Source organism: Arvicola amphibius, chromosome 5, assembly GCF_903992535.2.
Source record: "Arvicola amphibius chromosome 5, mArvAmp1.2, whole genome shotgun sequence".
Lineage (NCBI taxonomy): Eukaryota > Metazoa > Chordata > Mammalia > Rodentia > Cricetidae > Arvicola > Arvicola amphibius.
In genome coordinates this window covers 84,162,183-84,180,172 of record NC_052051.1, presented here as the reverse complement: position 1 = coordinate 84,180,172, position 17,990 = coordinate 84,162,183, and the positions used below count along the sequence as shown (strand labels likewise).

The 17,990-nt window shown below is 46.7% G+C and overlaps 1 protein-coding gene across 29 annotated transcripts in view; it reads right to left on the bottom strand.

Annotated features, from left to right (window-relative positions):
* Madd (MAP kinase activating death domain) overlaps positions 1-17,166 on the bottom strand; it is a 40,575-nt gene extending 23,409 nt beyond the window's left edge. For 15 of the 29 annotated variants that reach the window (XM_038331214.1, XM_038331219.1, XM_038331220.1 and 12 more), the window contains exons 1-15: positions 16,929-17,142; positions 13,668-13,788; positions 12,131-12,697; positions 11,478-11,781; positions 10,997-11,128; positions 10,522-10,635; positions 9,366-9,446; positions 5,943-6,121; positions 5,400-5,635; positions 5,115-5,271; positions 2,899-3,002; positions 2,648-2,814; positions 2,028-2,281; positions 1,665-1,804; positions 238-339 (exon numbers count right to left, since the gene is read on the bottom strand). In XM_038331214.1, the coding sequence (XP_038187142.1) occupies positions 238-339; positions 1,665-1,804; positions 2,028-2,281; positions 2,648-2,814; positions 2,899-3,002; positions 5,115-5,271; positions 5,400-5,635; positions 5,943-6,121; positions 9,366-9,446; positions 10,522-10,635; positions 10,997-11,128; positions 11,478-11,781; positions 12,131-12,697; positions 13,668-13,726 (2,596 nt within the window). In that variant the 5' untranslated portion in view covers positions 13,727-13,788; positions 16,929-17,142. Of the gene's footprint in view, positions 1-237; positions 340-1,664; positions 1,805-2,027; positions 2,282-2,647; positions 2,815-2,898; positions 3,003-5,114; positions 5,272-5,399; positions 5,636-5,942; positions 6,122-9,365; positions 9,447-10,521; positions 10,636-10,996; positions 11,129-11,477; positions 11,782-12,130; positions 12,698-13,667; positions 13,789-16,928 lie in introns of all 29 variants that reach the window. The other 14 variants (XM_038331236.2, XM_038331237.2, XM_038331238.2 and 11 more) reach the window with 2 other exon arrangements.
* Positions 17,167-17,990: the final 824 nt, after the last annotated feature.

The window sequence follows — 17,990 nt, the reverse complement described above, 5'->3', positions numbered from 1 at the left end:
CAGAGGTAATACCACGCGGCTATTGTCCTACTGATATAACAGGGCCCCTCCAGCTACAAAGGTGATTTCTATCTGCAACCACTTAGTGCTTATGGTGTGCAGTGAAAGCCATGATAAGCAATATGAGGCAACAGCCAGGTCCAATGATTTGTGGTACACAGGGTTCCTGACAAATACTTAGATGTTTGACATGTCTCTCAGAGAAACCTGATTTGACAAGAGAAAGGTTGTAGCTACCTTTCAGGCTGGGGAATGGTGTAGTCTTCTCTCGGGCACCTTTGGTGGGCAGTGTGAGGTTTGAGAGGCTGAAGCTTGTACTGTGGTTCCGATACAGGCTGCCTACAAAGGGGAGGGTATGAAAAGCCGTGAGCTAATGTTGGAGAAGCTGCTTGTTCGTCCCGGCCGCCCAGAACCAAAATAATCACACAGAAACTGTATTAATTAAAACACTGCTTTGGCCCATTAGCTCTAGCTTCTTATTGGCTAACACTTACATATTAATTTAACCCATCTCTACTAACTGTAAAGCCACGTGGCAGTAGCTTACTGGTAAAGTTTCGGCATGTCTGACTCTGGCAGCTCCATGGCGTCTCTCTGACTCTGCCTTCTTCCTCCCAGCATTCTGTTTAGTTTTCCCCACCTAGCTCTGTTCCCCTATAGCTCTGCCATAGGCCCAAAGCAGTTCTTTATTCATTAACCAATAAAAGCAACACATAGACAGAAGGACCTCCCATACCATTTCCCCTTTTCTGTTTAAACAAAAAGGAAGGCTTTATCTTTGACATAGTAAAATTACATATAACAATACAGTTATCAATAAATCAGGAAAACCTCCCTTAAGGGAGCTGCAGCATGCCACCAGTCAAAAAAAAAAAAAAAGATGCTAAACTTTGTTTCTCTGTGTCCACCATGTTGGTGCACCAAGCTAAGAGGACAAATGTCCATAGCATCCCAGTACAGTAATGGTTGTATCATCATCATCACCTCTCTTAAACAGCATCCCAATGGCTTGATCAGATAATCTCTGCTCTATCTTAAAAAGATGCAGTGTAATTTAGGGCGAACAAAGAAACAGCCAGGTCTGCTCAAAATCCAGTAATAATTTTCTCTGACTTCCTCCCATAAAAATGTCTGAGTCTCGTTCACTGCTAACCCTGCATGAAAGCCGGGTTTCATATGCCTTTGCTCTGAAGTGATATTCTCACCTGGACCCTAGGGACACCTACAACTATAGTCACCCTTTATGGCAGCCCTCATCAGCCCCTAGTCAATCTGCAGTCCTTCCTCTCATCTGTTAAAAGCAAGCATGAAAACCTGTTGCATGTATATTTCAAACATGTTCACTAAAGCTCCTTACCAGGCAAAGAAGACAGCAGATCCAAAACGAATTTGATAAAATATATGACTTATAACTTAATGTTTAATTTTTATCTATATTGTCTGAGATACATATGTAAATGGATAAGCGGCATGGCGCAGTGGGTAAAGGCACTTGCTACCAATCCCATCAACCTGAGTTGGATCCTGAGGAGCCCCAGGGGAGAAGAGAACTCCTACAAGCTGTCCTCTGGCCTGATATCCACCTGGCTCTACATCTCAAGTCCCAAGCAACATGTACCAGACAGAAACTGAAGCAGAAGAATGAGAGAGCTTGAGGTACTTACTAGCAAAAGACATGATGCCCCCGAAGCCCTCGGTGCTGTTGTTGGAGACCGTGGAATTGGGAGAGCTTGCTCGGGAGTCTGACTCTGCATCTGAGTCACTTGCCAGTTTCAAGCTGTTGGGCCGCAGCAGCTTTCGAGCCCTTGAATGCACAGTGGCACCCATGAGTCCCAGGCAGGGACTTAATCTTGGGAGTGGACCTTATGCTACACTGCAGTTGCAGAACTACCCTCTGGGGATGGGTGGCAGGAGAGCAGGGGCATTCGGACTTTCTGAGTAACCCTCACCCGGAATCACCGCAGTGAGGGGGTCACCGCAGTGAGGTCCTTCAGTCACCCATCTAAAAAGGATTCCCAGGCTCTCACCGATTGCCACCGACATGTTGGCTGAATCGGGGAGTGTAGCTTTCCCCCTCCTCCTCCTCATCTTCCTCAGGGGGAAAGCCATATTGGGGCTCGAAGTATGGATTGTCATAGGTTCGCTGGCACACTGACCCCTCTGCAGTCTCTGTCTGTCTCCTGTCCACAGTAGATTTGCAAATGCTGGGAGGCACAGGCGTGAGGGACCTGGAGCTGCCTGCTGTTGCCTTATCATCCATCTCTGTAGAATCGGCGTGTTCCTAGGGGTCACATTACATAAAACGTGGTCACCTGATGCCCTGTGATGCCTTCCCACAATGTCAGCTCAATGGCACAGACCAGGACTGTCAGAATCCCAGACTATGAAGTGCACGGGAGAAGAGCTACAATATATTTGATCTCTGGACTCACAAACTACGGAAGCAGATATTAGTGACAGCTTAAAGGAAGCCGGATGGCCTTCTGTTGGGGCTAAAGCTCACATGCTCCATTTCTCAGAGGATTTTAGTCAGAAGGTTACAGAGAAAAAGAGAGGAAGAACATGGAAAGGAGCAGACGAGGAGCTGCAGTCAGGCTTTCCTAACAGATGGAACCAGCACCTCACCACCCACCACGTCTCCACGTACAGAGTGGGCACCATGGGCAGTAGCGCCAGGGCTCCAGCGCAGCGGGGGATTTCCCTGAGAGTTCTCACTGTCTGGACCGGGCTCCTCTCCCTCTTTCTGGGTCTGCAGCTCATCAATATCCACTTCGCTGGCATCTCCCAGGGCTGCGTGCGTCAGCGGATCCACATCTACCCGGAGAGACAGGCACAAATCACCTCAGCCCCAGAACCCACCCCTGCCTGAGAATGGCCAGTCTCCCCAAGTATACTCACTAGGGGTGTCACCATGGATGTCACACTTCATCATCTCACTGACGAAGTCTCCAAGGGAGGAGTAGGACGAGCTCGAGTCATCACATTCCACACTATCACTGCCACTGCACGGTGAAAGGAAGAGGGGCTGGCCCAGGAGAGTCGGATGTTATGGCTCTCGCTGCCAGGCCTGACAACCTGAGTTCGCTCCTTGGACCCACATGGTGGGAGAGAACCAACTCCCTCAAGTTCTCCTCTGACCTCAGCATACATATAGAGCCACACAAATGCACACACACACACACACACACACACACACACACACACACCATAAACTGTTTCAAATTTTTTTAAAGAAAAGACGCTTAAGATGTAGCTGAGTTGGTAAATGCCTGCCCCCCAAGCAAGAAGGCCTGGGTTCAGTTCTAACTCTGTTCAGTGCATTCCTCAAGCACCATAACTTGGGAGTAGAGACAACAGAAGTTCAAGATCATCCTTAGTTATTTTCATCCAGCTTAGGACACAGGAGGCCTTTTCTCAAAATAAAATAGAAACAACAACAACAAAAAATCAGAAAGGGGAGATGAAAGAATCCACAGTCAGGGGGATGGAGAGATGGCTAAGTGGTTTGAGCAGTGGCTATTCTTCCAAAGGACCCAGGTTCAATTCCTAGCACTCACAATGGCAGCTCACAACTGTTCCAGAAGATCTGACACCCTCACACAGACACCACCAATGCACATAAAAAAAAAGAAAAGGAAAGGAAAAGAATCCACAATTAGTATTTAGAACCCCAAAAAGGGGAGCACAGTTAGCTCAAGGCTAGGGTGTCAAGGAGAGCATCAGCACTGATTACAGTGGCTTACGCTGTTATCCCAGACTTCGAGGTAGAACTGTGTGAGTCTGAGGCTGTCTTAGGTTACACAATGACACTCTGTCTCAGCATATAAAAACAGATGAAGGACTAAAGATATACTTCAACAGTTAACAGCACTTGCTGCCTCCAGCAGACCCAGACCCTGTTCCTAGCACCCACATGGATGCTTACAAACATCTGTAACTTGTTGTGGAATATCTGTACTGTGTTAAGAAATATTACTTTGATTGGTTTAATAAAGAGCTGAATAGCCAATAGCGAGGCAGAAGGTATAGGCAGGACTTCTGAGCAGAGGGAGAGGAAGTAGGAGATGAATCTAGGAGCATAAGAGATGCCAGGAGACATGGAAGAAGCGTGATGGGCGATGGGCGGTGGAACGTGACAAAAACGTAGATTAATAAAAATGGGTTAAGTTATAAGAGCTAGTTAAAATCAAGCCTAAGCTAAGGCCAAGTTCACATAATTGGTAATATGTCTCCATGTCATTGGGAGCCGGTTAGCAGAACAGAGACTCATTACAGTGACTCTAGGTTCAGGGGAGCCAATGCCCTCTTTCTCCCACATCAGGCAAGACACTTAAACACATATAAATAAAAAATTAAATAAATAATAAAAACAAAACCCACAAAAAGTAACCTACCAAACAAAGGACTAGGGATGTAGCTCAGTAGAGTGCCTTCCTAGCAGATGGGAGGAACAGGCCATGGTTCCCCAGCACACAAACTGGGTGGTGGCACGCACCTTTAATCCCAGCACTCAGCAGGCAGAGGCAGGAGGATCTCTGTGAGTTCAAGGCCAGCCCAGTCTATAAGGACAGGGGATCTCTGTCTCAAAAAACAAAACAAACACACACAGAAGGACGCTGGCAAAAACCAACAAAAGCAAAATAAGAAGGGAAGAGTATGAGGAAGAGCTGAGGTGACATGATCAAGACACATTACATACATGTGTAAAACTGTCCAATGATAATTTAAATATTCAAAGAAGGAGAAGAGGAGGAAGAAACAGGCTGCAGAGATGGCCCAGTGGTAAGGAGAGCTTGCCACACAATCATAAGGACAACTTCAGATCCCAGCACCCAACTAACAAGCTAGGTGTTCCACAAACTCCTATAACTCAGTTATAAGGAATGTGAAACCCTGTTCTGGCTTACACACTCACTGGAGAGTAAATCCACAAATATATTCACTAGATGACAGACAGACAGACATGCACACACACACACACACACACACACACACACACAATAAATCAATCTCTTTTAAAGAAGAAAACCAAGTAAAATATAATGCAAAGCTTCAAAGACTCACATCTACAACTGCTACGACATTTTTGCCTCCTGGCGTGAGGGACTGCTCACCTGTCATCAGTGGGGTCAGAATCAGAATCACGTTCCGGTGGCCCACTCAGGGCCTCAGCCAGCTGAGAACTGCCGTCGTAGACTCGATAATGGACGGGCTGCAGCTGGTGAGCATACCACTTTGGCTTGTCACCAATAAGGGCTGGATCAAACATATCTATCCAAAGAGGAAAAGCAGTGAGCAATAGAGAAAAGAAGTAGGGAAGTTAAAAGCAGTAAAAATGAAGAGCAGAAGCAAAAGAGGCCCTCAAGGGGCAAAGGCAAGAGGAGAGCAGGTGGACTCACTGTTGTGAATCCGCTGAAAGGCATAGTTAGAAGGGTTTAGGATCCATTCTCCAAAGTACTCCACAGCTTGAGTCCTGGCCAGTTTCTCAGCAAAGGGAGTCTGTCGGGGACGTGAGGCCAAAAAGGAGCCAGCTTGGAAAGCTACCACAGGTCGGGGGAAGAGTCGCAGGGTACGTGTGTGCATCTGAAAGCCCTGCAGCACGTTAGCAGAGTTGAAGAAACGGACCATGGCCACTCTGGGAAAGAAGGGGGTGGTGAGATAATCCAAGACCCATACCCTGTGTCATTAGGCTATGACCCAAGGTCTTAGACCACCTCCTAACACCATTGTTTAACAGGTTTCAACCACCATGGGGAGAGATCTTAACCATCAGTCCTGCTCTTCATGCTGAGAGTGTAAACTATTTCTTCTCCCTACTTTTGCTAAGGTAGGAAATACAACCAAATATCACACACATTTTATATAAAGTAAATCTGGCTCTGAGCTGTGGTCTCCCCTCCTCAAGAGAGCATAGAAGCAGACTTAGGAACTTGTGCTCTTACCTCGTTGCAACATCGACTGAGTCTACGTCATTGCCATAAATGAGTGGATTGAACTCAGTGGAAGGCGTGGCCTGAAGGTCACCAGAAGGCCTTCCCAAGAGAAGTGGGATCTCCTGGCCCTCGTGGAATTTCTCCAGATTAAGAATGGGCTGGGTATTGAGACTCATGCTGGCCAGGGCCTGGGAACAACAAAAAGTTCTCACTTAAGACAGGTTCTTACGCAGCCAACCTCAGTTCCTAGGAAAGGGTATTTTAAAGTCTTCTACCTGCCATTCTCTGGTCACAAAATTCTCTACGAGGAACTGTGCTCATTTGAAAAATCATGACCAACTCATTCTAGAGTCTGTATCTTTGAAAAAAAAAAAGAATCCAAATAATTTAGCTTTTAGAAAATAGTCAGAATTATGTAGCTGTCAGCAAAGCTCAAGGCATTTTAAATAGAACTTAAGTCCAAGACAACAGTTTCCATTTATTTTAGCCAAGAATGTGATTTTCAAATTGAAAAACACAAAGAAATAAGAACAACTGAACTGTAAAAAACAGACCTACTGGACAAAACAACAACAAAAAACAAAAACCAGAGCCTTATCAGGCAGCCTTTAATCTCAGCACTCGGGAGGCAGAGACAGGCAAATCTCTGAGTTCAAGGCCTGCCTGGTCTACAGAAAATTCCAGAACAGCCACACTTTGCCTCTGAAAACAAACAAACAAAACCCAAAAACACAAAATCAAACAAAACAACAACAAAAACCCAGAGCCTCACCAAGACATCCACAACTATGAAAACAACAACTCCCCCCAAACAAAACGATGTAACAAGAACAGAGTCTCAGGCCAGGCGGTGGGTGGTGGCGCATGCCTTTAATCCCAGCACTCGGGAGGCAGAGGCAGGCAGATCTCTGTGAGTTCGAGGCCAGCCTGGTCTATAAGAGCTAGTTCCAGGACAGGCACCAAAGCAACAGAGAAACCCTGTCTCGAAAAACAAAAAAAAAAAAAAAAAAAACAAAAACAAAAAAAAAAAACAAAACTCAAGAAGAGTCTCAAGTCCCCAATTTAAATTAGCCCCTGAGAGACTCCAAGATGCACCCTGAAGACTACTACTGATCTAAACCATTAGTGTTTCAAAGTGGCTGAGGAATCCCCTGGGCTGGTGTCACACTGTATTTGGAATCAGCACATCTGGGTGCTTCTGTGTTAATGCCTACACAGCAGTAAGCTGGCAAAAATTCATATAGCACTCGCTCTTCACATCCTTTCTTCTCTTCCCCCCACCCTCTTTTTTTTTTTTTTTTTTTTTTTTTTTTTTTTTTTGGTTTTTCGAGACAGGGTTTCTCTGCAGCTTTAGAGCCTGTCCTGGAGCTAGCTCTTGTAGACCAGGCTGGTCTTGAACTCACAGAGATCCGCCTGCCTCTGCCTCCCGCGTGCTGGGATTAAAGGCGTGCGCCACTGCTGCCCGGCCCCCACCCTCATTTTGAGACAATGTTTCATTATATAACCCTGGCTGTCTCGGAACTGGCTCTGTAGACCAGGCTGGCCTCAAACTCACAGAGATCTGCTTGCCTCTGCTCCCTAAGTCTGGGATCAAAGGTGTGCGCTACCAAGGCAGTTTCCACATTAGCCCCTCTTAAACAGCCATCAGGAATGAAAAACACGGCAAGTGAAGACAGCTAGAGAACTTTCTGACCTACAGCCCTCACCAGGTTGCATGAGCAGCGAGGAAGCAAGTGGGAAGAAAGGAATGACGAAGAATGACCACATTCTATCAGCACCATCTAGACTCTAGCTTTGAGAAGAACTACTAGGTACTTCAGACAGCACAGAAAAAGAGCCTTCAAGAGACTGTGACTCCTAATAAGCACAGTCTGTATCTATGGAGGGGAGGGAATGGAGCCGTGTCGTAGTTTACCTTCAGGTACTGTGTTTAGCATGCAAAATAAAAAATAAATCAATCAATAAAAAATGGCTGGAAGGGCTTACACAAAGAAAGGGATTTTTTTAGGAAGGGCATCTATAGGGACTTTGGAATCAATTTAACAAGCAAGTCTGTCCAAACGTCTAACTTTCACCTTCTAAGACTGGAGGAGAACTATAAAGACAGAATGACAGAAGGGAAGGATGTTCTTGGTTTTGTTTGTTTGGGTTGCGTTTGTCTCGCCACGTAGGCCAGGCTGGCCCGAGTGCCACCACACCTGACCGAAAGCATACAAATACATGGTATCATGTGCATTGCAGTGTGACAAACAGTGAATTAAAAAGAACCCTTTAAGATTCATTCTGCTGGGGGCTGGAGAGATGGCCCAGAGGTTAAGAGGGTTGCTCTTCCAGAGGTCCTGAGTTCAATTCCCAGCAACCACATGGTGGTTCACAACCATCTATAATGAGATCTGGTGCCCTCTTCTGGCATGCAGGCAGACATAGAAGGAATGTTGTATACATAATAAATAAATAAATCTTTAAAAAAAAAAAGATTCATTCTGCTGACTTTTAGCTGTTCCCCACTTGGGAGTTCATCCTCGTGGGTTTGCTCCTAATCATTTACGGCAAAGGGATGTTACCCATGTTCCTTCTTTTGGACGTAAGCAATATGTTCACATAACTGTAGCTACACACCCGAGTCTGTAGATGTTAGCACAGAATGAGAGTTGGTCGTGTCCCTGTGTCTGTCACACCATGTCCCACCAAGCAGCATCCTTCTCTAGTCTAGTCTAAATGTCTTGGGGAACATCTGTGGCTATGTAGGATCAATTCAGAGGGGGAAATGCTTAGTACAGGGTTCTGTGCCCATTACCTGGCCAAAGCAGTGGGAAAGGTCCCCTGGTATATTTCCAATGTATTACACCCCATTTTGTCAGCTGGAAAGTAAAGTCACAGAGATCCTAAAATAATCCTAGACCTAAGTATAGTGTTACAGACCTATAACCCTGGCTCTCAGGGGGCTGAGTCAAGAAGATCCGGAGCTTGAGATCAGCCCAGGCTACGGGGCAAGACCCTGATCAGTTCTTGCTGCTTCTGCAACTATCTGAATATGTGAATATTTTTAAAAATAAAAGTTATAATTAAAAAAAAAGATTCATTTTGCTGCACAAAATTTGGATATACCTCTCCTTAAGCCTGTTCAAGGTAAAGGAAATCTCTTCCACATGAAGGTTCTTAGGCCACTCCCTTCCAACAGGACCCTATATCATCTATTACTTACTTTATTTAAGCATTTTATGGCATTTTAATTTACGCTGTGTTGAGTATGTGTACATGCGTGGGTGCATGCATGTCACAGCATGTCTGTGGAGCTCAGAGAATAACTCCTGAGAGTAGGTTCTCTCCTTCTACCGTGTGGGTCCCAGTCGTCAGAGTTGGTGGCAGGCGCCATCACCTGCTGAACCATCTTGCAGACCCTTCCCCTCCTTTCCTTCATTCCTCACCTACCTGCTTCAAGTGTTTTTTCAGCTCTAATGATTCTGGTTCTGGCAGGACAGGTAGCACTTCTGCATTGGTGGGGGCAATCACCTGCAGCAGAGAAAGCAGAAGGACCCATGACTTTAGAATGAACTGTCTAGGAGATCTGCTTACGTAAGAGCAAATAACATGCCACAAGGAGATGTGAGAAACACACATCATCACATGTTATCCTGTACATATGAGAGCTATGCAGACATACATGAGCTACATCTACATGCCTGAAAAGAAATACACCTAACATTGATGACTGTATCTGAATATTCTTATGGGTCATATTTTCTTCTTTACATTTACTTTATTTTTGAAACTTACTTTCATTATTTCTAATTATGTGTATGAATGCAGGTGCTAGCAGCAGTCAGAGGTACCAAATGCCCTAAAGCTGGAGTTAGAGAGGGCTGATATGACGGGCACGGAACTCAGGTCCTCTGAAGAGCAGTCAGGGCTCTTAACTGCGAGTCATCTCTCTAACTCCTATACTTTTCTTTTTCTTTTTATGTGTGTTTGTGTTTGGAGGGAGGTGGCATTCCATGTCACATGTATGGAGGACAGAGGACAACAGGGGTGAATTCTCTCTTTTCACCATGTGGACCCTGGGTAATGAATTCAGGCTGTTAGACTTGAAGGCAAGAGTTTTTTACCTATTAAACTACCTTGCTGGCCCGGCTCTACACTTAATTTTACTTTCTAAAATTTAATAATGAACACAGAGTAGGCTTTCTACAAGAGTTTTAATATACTCACATTGTAGAATGTTAATATAATTTTAAATGTGTGCTGAAAAACAGTTTCCTACTTGAAACTTATGGGAAGCTATCACCTGATTATCTATCTACGTTCTATATAGTGATATATACAAAAGTAACCACATGGGGCTCTTTGATTATCTACACTACATATAATGACATATACGGAAATAACCATCATGGGGCTCTTTGAGCATGTATGAGGGGCTCTTAATTCAGGGCGGACTAAATTCTATAGCCAATGGCCTATCTGCCTACTAAAATCAAAGCCACATTAGAAAAAAATTGTTTTAATAAGTATTATAGTAGAAATAACAGTTATCACACATAACTGGACCTAGAGCATGATTCCCTTAACGCCTTAGTCCACGCCTCACCCTATTGCTGTCCAGATCCACTAGCCACACATCATCGGGCATTTTGAAGTCTAGCTTGTAGAGGAAGAAGCTGGCAGGAACTCCAATGATGTATGGGGTTGGAGCCAAGAGGAGCTGTGGAAAAGATAAACAAAGACAAAGTTTATTGAGGGCACGTAATCAAGTCAGAATTTTTCCAGATAAGGCGTTCTGACACCCTTTCCCAAAATTCTCGCAGCTAGGTACTTGCAAAATTTAGAATTTTTCAAATTTTAGAAAGGAAACAATACATTTCAGAATATTAACACCTATAGCACCATAGCAAGGAGCCTATAATCACTAACTCTCACAAGCAAAACTACAAATAACACAGTTTTACCATACAATCAGTTCAAATCCACCCAAAACTTCAGACTGGTAAGTTATGTGGGGCAGAGGACCAGCCTCTCCCTTGAGAAGCCGGGGCAGCCCAGCAGGGAGGCTCTGTGGGACTCACCTGCTCTGCTGACGCCATGCAGGTCGGGAGCAGTGGGATGACGGGAAACATGTACTCCAGCGGGTAGATCATTGCCACAAAGGCCATCACAGACATGGAGAGCGCGTTGTAGTCGCGAGACTGTAGCACCACCTGCCACACCACAAATCAACCAGCACGGTAAAACAGCGCCCAGCACCCCAATCCAGTGTCAGGCTCGCCAAGTCTGCGGCTGCTCTGCCACTCCCTATCGTGGGCCTACATACTGACAGAGAATGCTGGTATGCCCGAGAAGGAAATCAGTGTAACAAAGGATACTCAACTAAGCATTCCACTTGATATCAATATTGTGATTCAATTCATGTCTACCAAATCCCTGCTATATACCTGCCATCACTTTACCTCCTGGAAATAAAAAGATGATGAGGACACACAGTGCCTGTCCTCAGCAAACTCACGACCCAGCTCCCAACAGGTCTAGGTGTACAGAACTGGCCCTCACCTTGTGCTCCAGCAGGATGCAGGTTAGCACCTGAAGACAAGCGTCCACGCCCAGAAGTTCCAGGGGAAGGTGGAGGGGGAAGTCCACTAGGGTGAACCGAGAGGGGTCTGGAAGAGCAAACGTCAGGGCTGGCTGCAGTTCCTGGGGTAGGACCTCAACATCCACTCGCTTCTGCCCAGAAACAGGTACTGGGGAGCGCAGCAACCGGTAGATCCAGGCCTCAATCTCTCGAAGGTCATGCAGAAGGGCGCTTGACTTTTCCTCCACAAGCAGAGATCCAGTAAAGATTCGCCACATCGTGTCCCTGAGGAGCACACAGCAAGACTCAGACAAACATCACCAGCTGGTACTGCAGCAACCCAATGAACGACAATAATAACTGGAAGAGGCATACTGTTAGGAAAGCCCACTCTCTAATCTCAGAGGGTACACATGATAACAAAAACAGGCGTACAACGGTATATGTGATAGAACTCAATGTCATGCCCACCAGCAAACATCAAACTCCTCAGCCAAAACAACAGTAGGTGGTCAACTCTCAGCAGTCTTTAGATTGAGACCAAACTGGTTAATTAGTCCTAAAAGAGCACAGACTAATCCTATCAACATCTGAACGCTTCCCCTTTCTTCTGAGCATAAGCAGCAAACCATACCTCTGAACACCGCGTGGGATGCCCAGTTTCTTGCCTAGCAGCCGTTCACTACAGCAGTCTACCAGACGTTTGAGAGTATACAGACACTCTCTGAAGGTCGAGAAGAAAGGATAGTGGCTAAGCACACACAGGGATGTCAGGGTACTGTTGCGGGAGCGGCTGCCCATTTTTGCACGGTGTTTGCCCCGAGGAGACTGGTTCACGTCAGGAGTGGAGTCAGCACTAGGAGGCTGCAAGGCTGAGCCACTCTCTGAGCTCTGAGTGCCAGCCTCCTTCCCACGGGGTCCTGCTCCTGCTTCCGCCTTTTCCTTCGGCACTCGCTTTTGGAAGGAGCGGTAGAAGTTAACACAGATGCCATAGCGGGTGACTCCAGTGTCCTTGTCAGTCAGAGTGAAGACAAAAGAGGTATCATCTCGAAGGCTCATGCGTCGCTGCCGCACGCTCAGACATCCCTCAGGCTGGCAGAAGAACACCACATCTGGGGGCAGGGGAAACTCAGGGTGATCCTCTAATGGGTACCGCCGCAGCAGTTCGGGTGTCTGAGCCACACTGTCGCTGCTTGGGTGTCTGAAGGACAGAAAGACATGTTCAGCAGCCCAAAAGCATATACACACTATCACACATTAACCACAGTCAACAAATAAAGCTCGAAGACACTTTCGGATAAAGTGAGCTAATTACAGGACCTGGATATCTGGGGACTGCTCACCAAGTTTTACTGGTAGACTGGAGAATGCACTTTCATGAAAACACTATCTTGAGTGTTTCAACAAGGAAATCATCACTAACACCCAAAAATGATCAGTATCTTTCAAAGTGCCTCAGCTAACAAATCACCACAATAATATACGCAGGTAGAGAAGAAGCAAAATGTGCTTTCTCCTTTTTACAAACTGTGAAAAGTTGGCTATAAAGAATATATTTGCTCAAAATCACAGATTATGTTTACAAATTTAGCATGTATTTACTTATGAGAGGCAGCATGAAGATTACAGAATGTAAGTGGAGGTCTGAGGATATCTTGCAGGAGAAACGTCTTCCCTGCCATCATGTGGATCCCAGGAATTTAATTCAGCTCGTTAGGTTTGGTGGCAAGTACCATTACCCACTGAGCCATTTTACCTGACCAAGGATGAGTTAAAAGCTGAGTTTTGAGCTGAGTGTGGTGGCACTTGCTTTCAGTACCAGCACTTGGGAGTCAGAGGCAGGTGAATCTCTGAGTTCAAGGCCAGCCTGGTCTATAGCAAGTTCCAAGTCAGCCAGGGCTACATAGGAGAAATCTTATCTCCAACAAATAAAACAAAGCTGAGATCTGCTGTCTCTGTCCAGACTGATATTCTTACCACCCAATGTATGACTCTCCCTACCAACAGCAATGTTCCCATCAGGGGAAACAATGTATGACTCTCCCTACCAACACCAATGTTCCCATCAGGGAAACAATGGGAAGAATAAGATATGCAAAGCAACATGAAAATAAGGTCAGGACATCGTGGCCACCCCGGAAAACAAGACAACTGTCAGTCTTTTTGGTTACCTTGCCCCTACGATCACTAGATAATCGAGTAATCTAGGGCAGAACTTCTTTTGCACCATGGTTCCAATGTATCAGTTCATTGCAGAGAAGTCAGCGTTCCCAGGAGGAATTCTGATATAATCTGGAAATTCAATGGGGAAAGTACTGATAAACACACATAGCGAGGCCTAAGGGAATCATCCGCTCAGTTTCATCTCAGCCAGGACGCAGGTCAGAAGGCTTCCGCTTCCTCACTCAGGATAGAATTTGACACTTGCGTAGACTGGTGGCTGTCTAGGTTTATGGGCTCCCAGGGTCAACAGACTCTGAGAGTCAGGTTTCAGGTAGAATGGGGCTAAGGGATATGGCTTACTGGTTGAGCTGAGAATGCACAGGCCCCAGTTTCAATCCTTAGCACCACAGAAAGGAGAAGGCAGAGTTGTAGGAATGAAGGCTCAGCACTATTAACTAGCTCAACTCCAGCCTAGTTCCTGGGGCTCTGCTTCTGAAAACCAGACCTAGACAGTCTAATCTAGACTGAATAATTATGATAATAAAAGAGTCGCTTTCAGGACTACTCCAGGGGTGATCAAGCTCAAACCAGACTCTTTGAGTAGCACTAATCTGTGCTTTTACATCTAGATGGAAACCTAATTATTCTGTCTCACTAAGCGGCTTTCAGCTTGATGTGTACCTATCATATAGACTTTTCAGTTAATTGCACTCAGACGGTAACAACAGCTGGATATCTAGGTCACATGATTTCACATGAAGGCCATCTATGTCCCAACTGTATCATCTCTAACCAGTTTTTCCCCCCTGGTTTTCTCTGTAGCTTTGAAGCCTGTCCTGGAACTAGCTCTTGTAGGCCAGGCTGGCCTCGAAACTCACCGAGATCCGCCTGCCTCTGCCTCCTGAGTGCTGGGATTAAAGGCCACCACTGCCAAGCCTAACCAGTTTTCCCAGTGCAACTGCTATTACCTCTGCCCTTGGTGCTGAACCAATAGCTCTGTCTGGTCTGGTTTGGGATCTGAAAGTAAAACATGTTCCCAGTAGGCCTGATCTTTCTCTATCTCACAGAGATTATGAATTAGGGACTGAAAACACTAGGTCAGAATTCTGCAAGTACAGAGAAGGTGTGCAAGAAAATTTCTAAACATATTAAAAATTAATTACCTAGGGTCAGAGAAATGGCTCAAGAGTTACAACCACTCCTGTCTCTTCCAAGGCTCAGTTTCAAGTACCCACATTGGTGACTCACAGCTGTCTATGACATATATTTCTAAATAAAATGTTTTCTCCCAGATTTCGCTTCTATGGCCACACTGAGATTGTGTTCACTGTAAGCATGTATATGTGTACACACAATCCTATTACACTACTACATACACCTAAACACATTCCACTTCATTTGCTGTGTCCACTCCCATACCTCAGACACAGACATTACCTGTAATACTGAGGGCACATTTGATTTGGGTAACGAGTTCTTTTGACCTCCTCTACCCAGAAACAAGACCTATTTACAATACCTCTGGTGTCCTCAAAACACTGTTCCTCTTTCCCCCTTGCTCTCAATAGAGGACCCATAAGTAATAGGATTCAGTTTTGTCTCCATAGCGACTCTGACTCCAAGCACTATTTATAGCAGAGCCGTAGCCCCTCCCCTGCTTGGTGACGGAACAGTGTGCTAGTGGCTAATACTCCAAAGTTAGCCATTCTTCCTAACCCTGGAGACTCCTATACCATTGGCAGCACCCACTAGGAATCAGGTTGTCTTCACTTCGGCGTTTGTTTGCTTCTCTAAATCCCACTAGCAGCTTTTAAGAGGAATCGCTTTTCACACCAAGTTCCTGAGCATACCACACACTCAGTCATTTCTGGGGTTCATCACTCTTAATATCCCCAACTACCATGCTCATTGCTATGAGCTTACTGCAGAAGTGGGTCACTCCGATAGAGCAGAGTGCCCCTCCTCCTAAGAAAAATGAAAGAGAAAAACGGAGCTATGAAATGGGATATAGGCAAAAGAAATATCTAGCTATCCACAAGACCCATATACAGCACCTTATCACAAAACAGAATTTGAATTTGTAGGACCTGAGTTGTAGGCTGTCTTTGAATGAAGGTTTATACTGAAAACCAGAAGCAGCATCCTCTAGCTAAAATCCCAAAGGTGGTGTCGAAAGTTTTCTCCTACTAGTAAGTGAGTTACAGGGCCCTTTCCAGTACTGGTGAGATAAAGCCCCTCTCCCAAAGCACGCCAGTTACCGTATACTACCCCTTCATCTCCTTCCAGAGCTGACTTCAGATACTCAGCTACAGAGATAACCAAGGCTGTTCTTCTCCTTCTCTGCCTTCCCCACAGACGCTAATCCTTTAACACCACCTATAACTCATGCAGTTTTCATAACCAGCCAGGCTCGGACTCTGCCTCTTGTTCCAATTTTATTTACTGAGCTAGAGCTCGTTGCCTGTCCCACTGTAGTCCAAATTTCTAAATGTATTCCTTTTTGCTATAATCCTACATCACCACCCACGTCTGGAAACCACGGATCTTGCGGTAATCTGTCTTTTCAGCCTACAATGGCCATGCCACCAACCCTGTGGGTTCATCCCTCATTTGAGGCAGGATCTCATAGTAAAAACCACAGGAACTCGACCCAAGGACGATATGACATCTTCGCTGACGTGAGCACGAAGGGAGGCTTCCTCCCCTTCCTCCTCCTCCCCAGGCAGTGACCTTGCAAGCTCATCAGCAGAATGGTCCAGCGTGGGGGAGAACTGGAGCAATGAAGCCAGCGATGGTTAGGACTGAGCTGATGGAGGAGAGGAGAGCACGAGGAAGAATTGAGCTGCCGGGGAACGGAGGGAGCAGTTGCAGAAAGATTAAATGGTGTGCCTGGTCATCAGCAAGTCAATACTGAAGGACGAAATGTAAATATATATATGTATATATTAGAGAATCAAACGTGGTTCTTCAAACGCTAATCAAAAATAAGGCGTGCGCACGCACGCGCACACGCGCCAGGCGCTGGCGCCTTCCTCGGGCCCGGGGCTGGACAGCTCCTCGCCCCCACCCCGGAACCCTGCGGGCGAGCGGGCGAGCGGCTGGGCACCTGGGCAGCGCGGGCGCCCCGCCCGGACCCTGCGGCACTTTTCTCCGCAGGCTCCACGCCCCCTCGCTCGCTCCTTCAGGGCCGCCTCACAGACCCTTTCCTCGGCAGCCGCCGGTTCCTCTCAAAGCCCCACGCAGGGCTCCCACGGCGCGCGCTCCCCTACCTCCCAGCTCAGAGGAACCTGTCGGGCCCGCCTGCCGCCTCCCGGCCGCGCAGCGCTCGTGGCTTCCGAGCCCGGAGCCACGGCGAGCAGGCGCCAGTTCCGCGTCTGCACCGGGGGTGCGACCCACTCAGACCTGCTGCGGGAAGCGGGCGGCTGAGGGGCCCGGGCCGTACCATTCGCCGCGGGGAACAGGGCTGCACCAAACCGAGCGGCTACGCACACCTATCGCCGTGGGAGTGGGAACGCGATGGGAGGCACTGGGCTAGCCCAGTGCCGGTAGATGCCAAGGGGAGGACCCAAAGGAATACATTTTGTTTTGGTTACTCAAACAGTTTTTAATTCGACTTGGTTATAGAGCCCGTCTTGACGAAATAGTTTTTAATATGAAAATACTTCGTAAGATAAACTGCCCCTAAGACTTTCTGAGAGTTTCTTCAAGTCCCAGCTGGCTCCCCCTGCACGCTGTTTGGACGTGCCCAGCCGGCCCGGCAGGAAAGCCAACTAGTAGGTCGGTGGACTCAACCAATTCTGGATGGCGGGGACGCTTCAGGCTGACGCTGCCAGGGCAGCACCTACACCAAGGTAGGGGTAGGAGAACAGTGACGTGATGCCCGCTGGGAAATGGAGTCCAGTACTTTTGACAACTCAAACCCTGGTCATCCTCCACCGAGCCTCCAGGGACTTTTCTTTGGGTCCCCCGGGCCCAGAAACCGAAGGGAAGGATTACCCGGCCCTGAGCCTTTAAGGCTGTACTCCTTTTTCAGATGCCAATGTTAAAAGTAAGACGTTACACACACACACACACACACACACACACACACACACACGTGAAGTGTACCGCTAAGTTATTGCTCCCTATCCCCACCCCACAGTAAGAGCACCTGCTCCAACCTGGATAATTAAATGGGAAGGTGCACCTAAGCCCAAGCACTTCTCTTATGCCGTGGACCTAGTGAACAGAAAATGTCATTTGTGATTTGCCCCTCTTCTGAGTCTGGAGGCAGATCCTAATGGACACAGGCTTCCTCCTCCACAGCACTCCCACCCAGATCCAGAAATTTA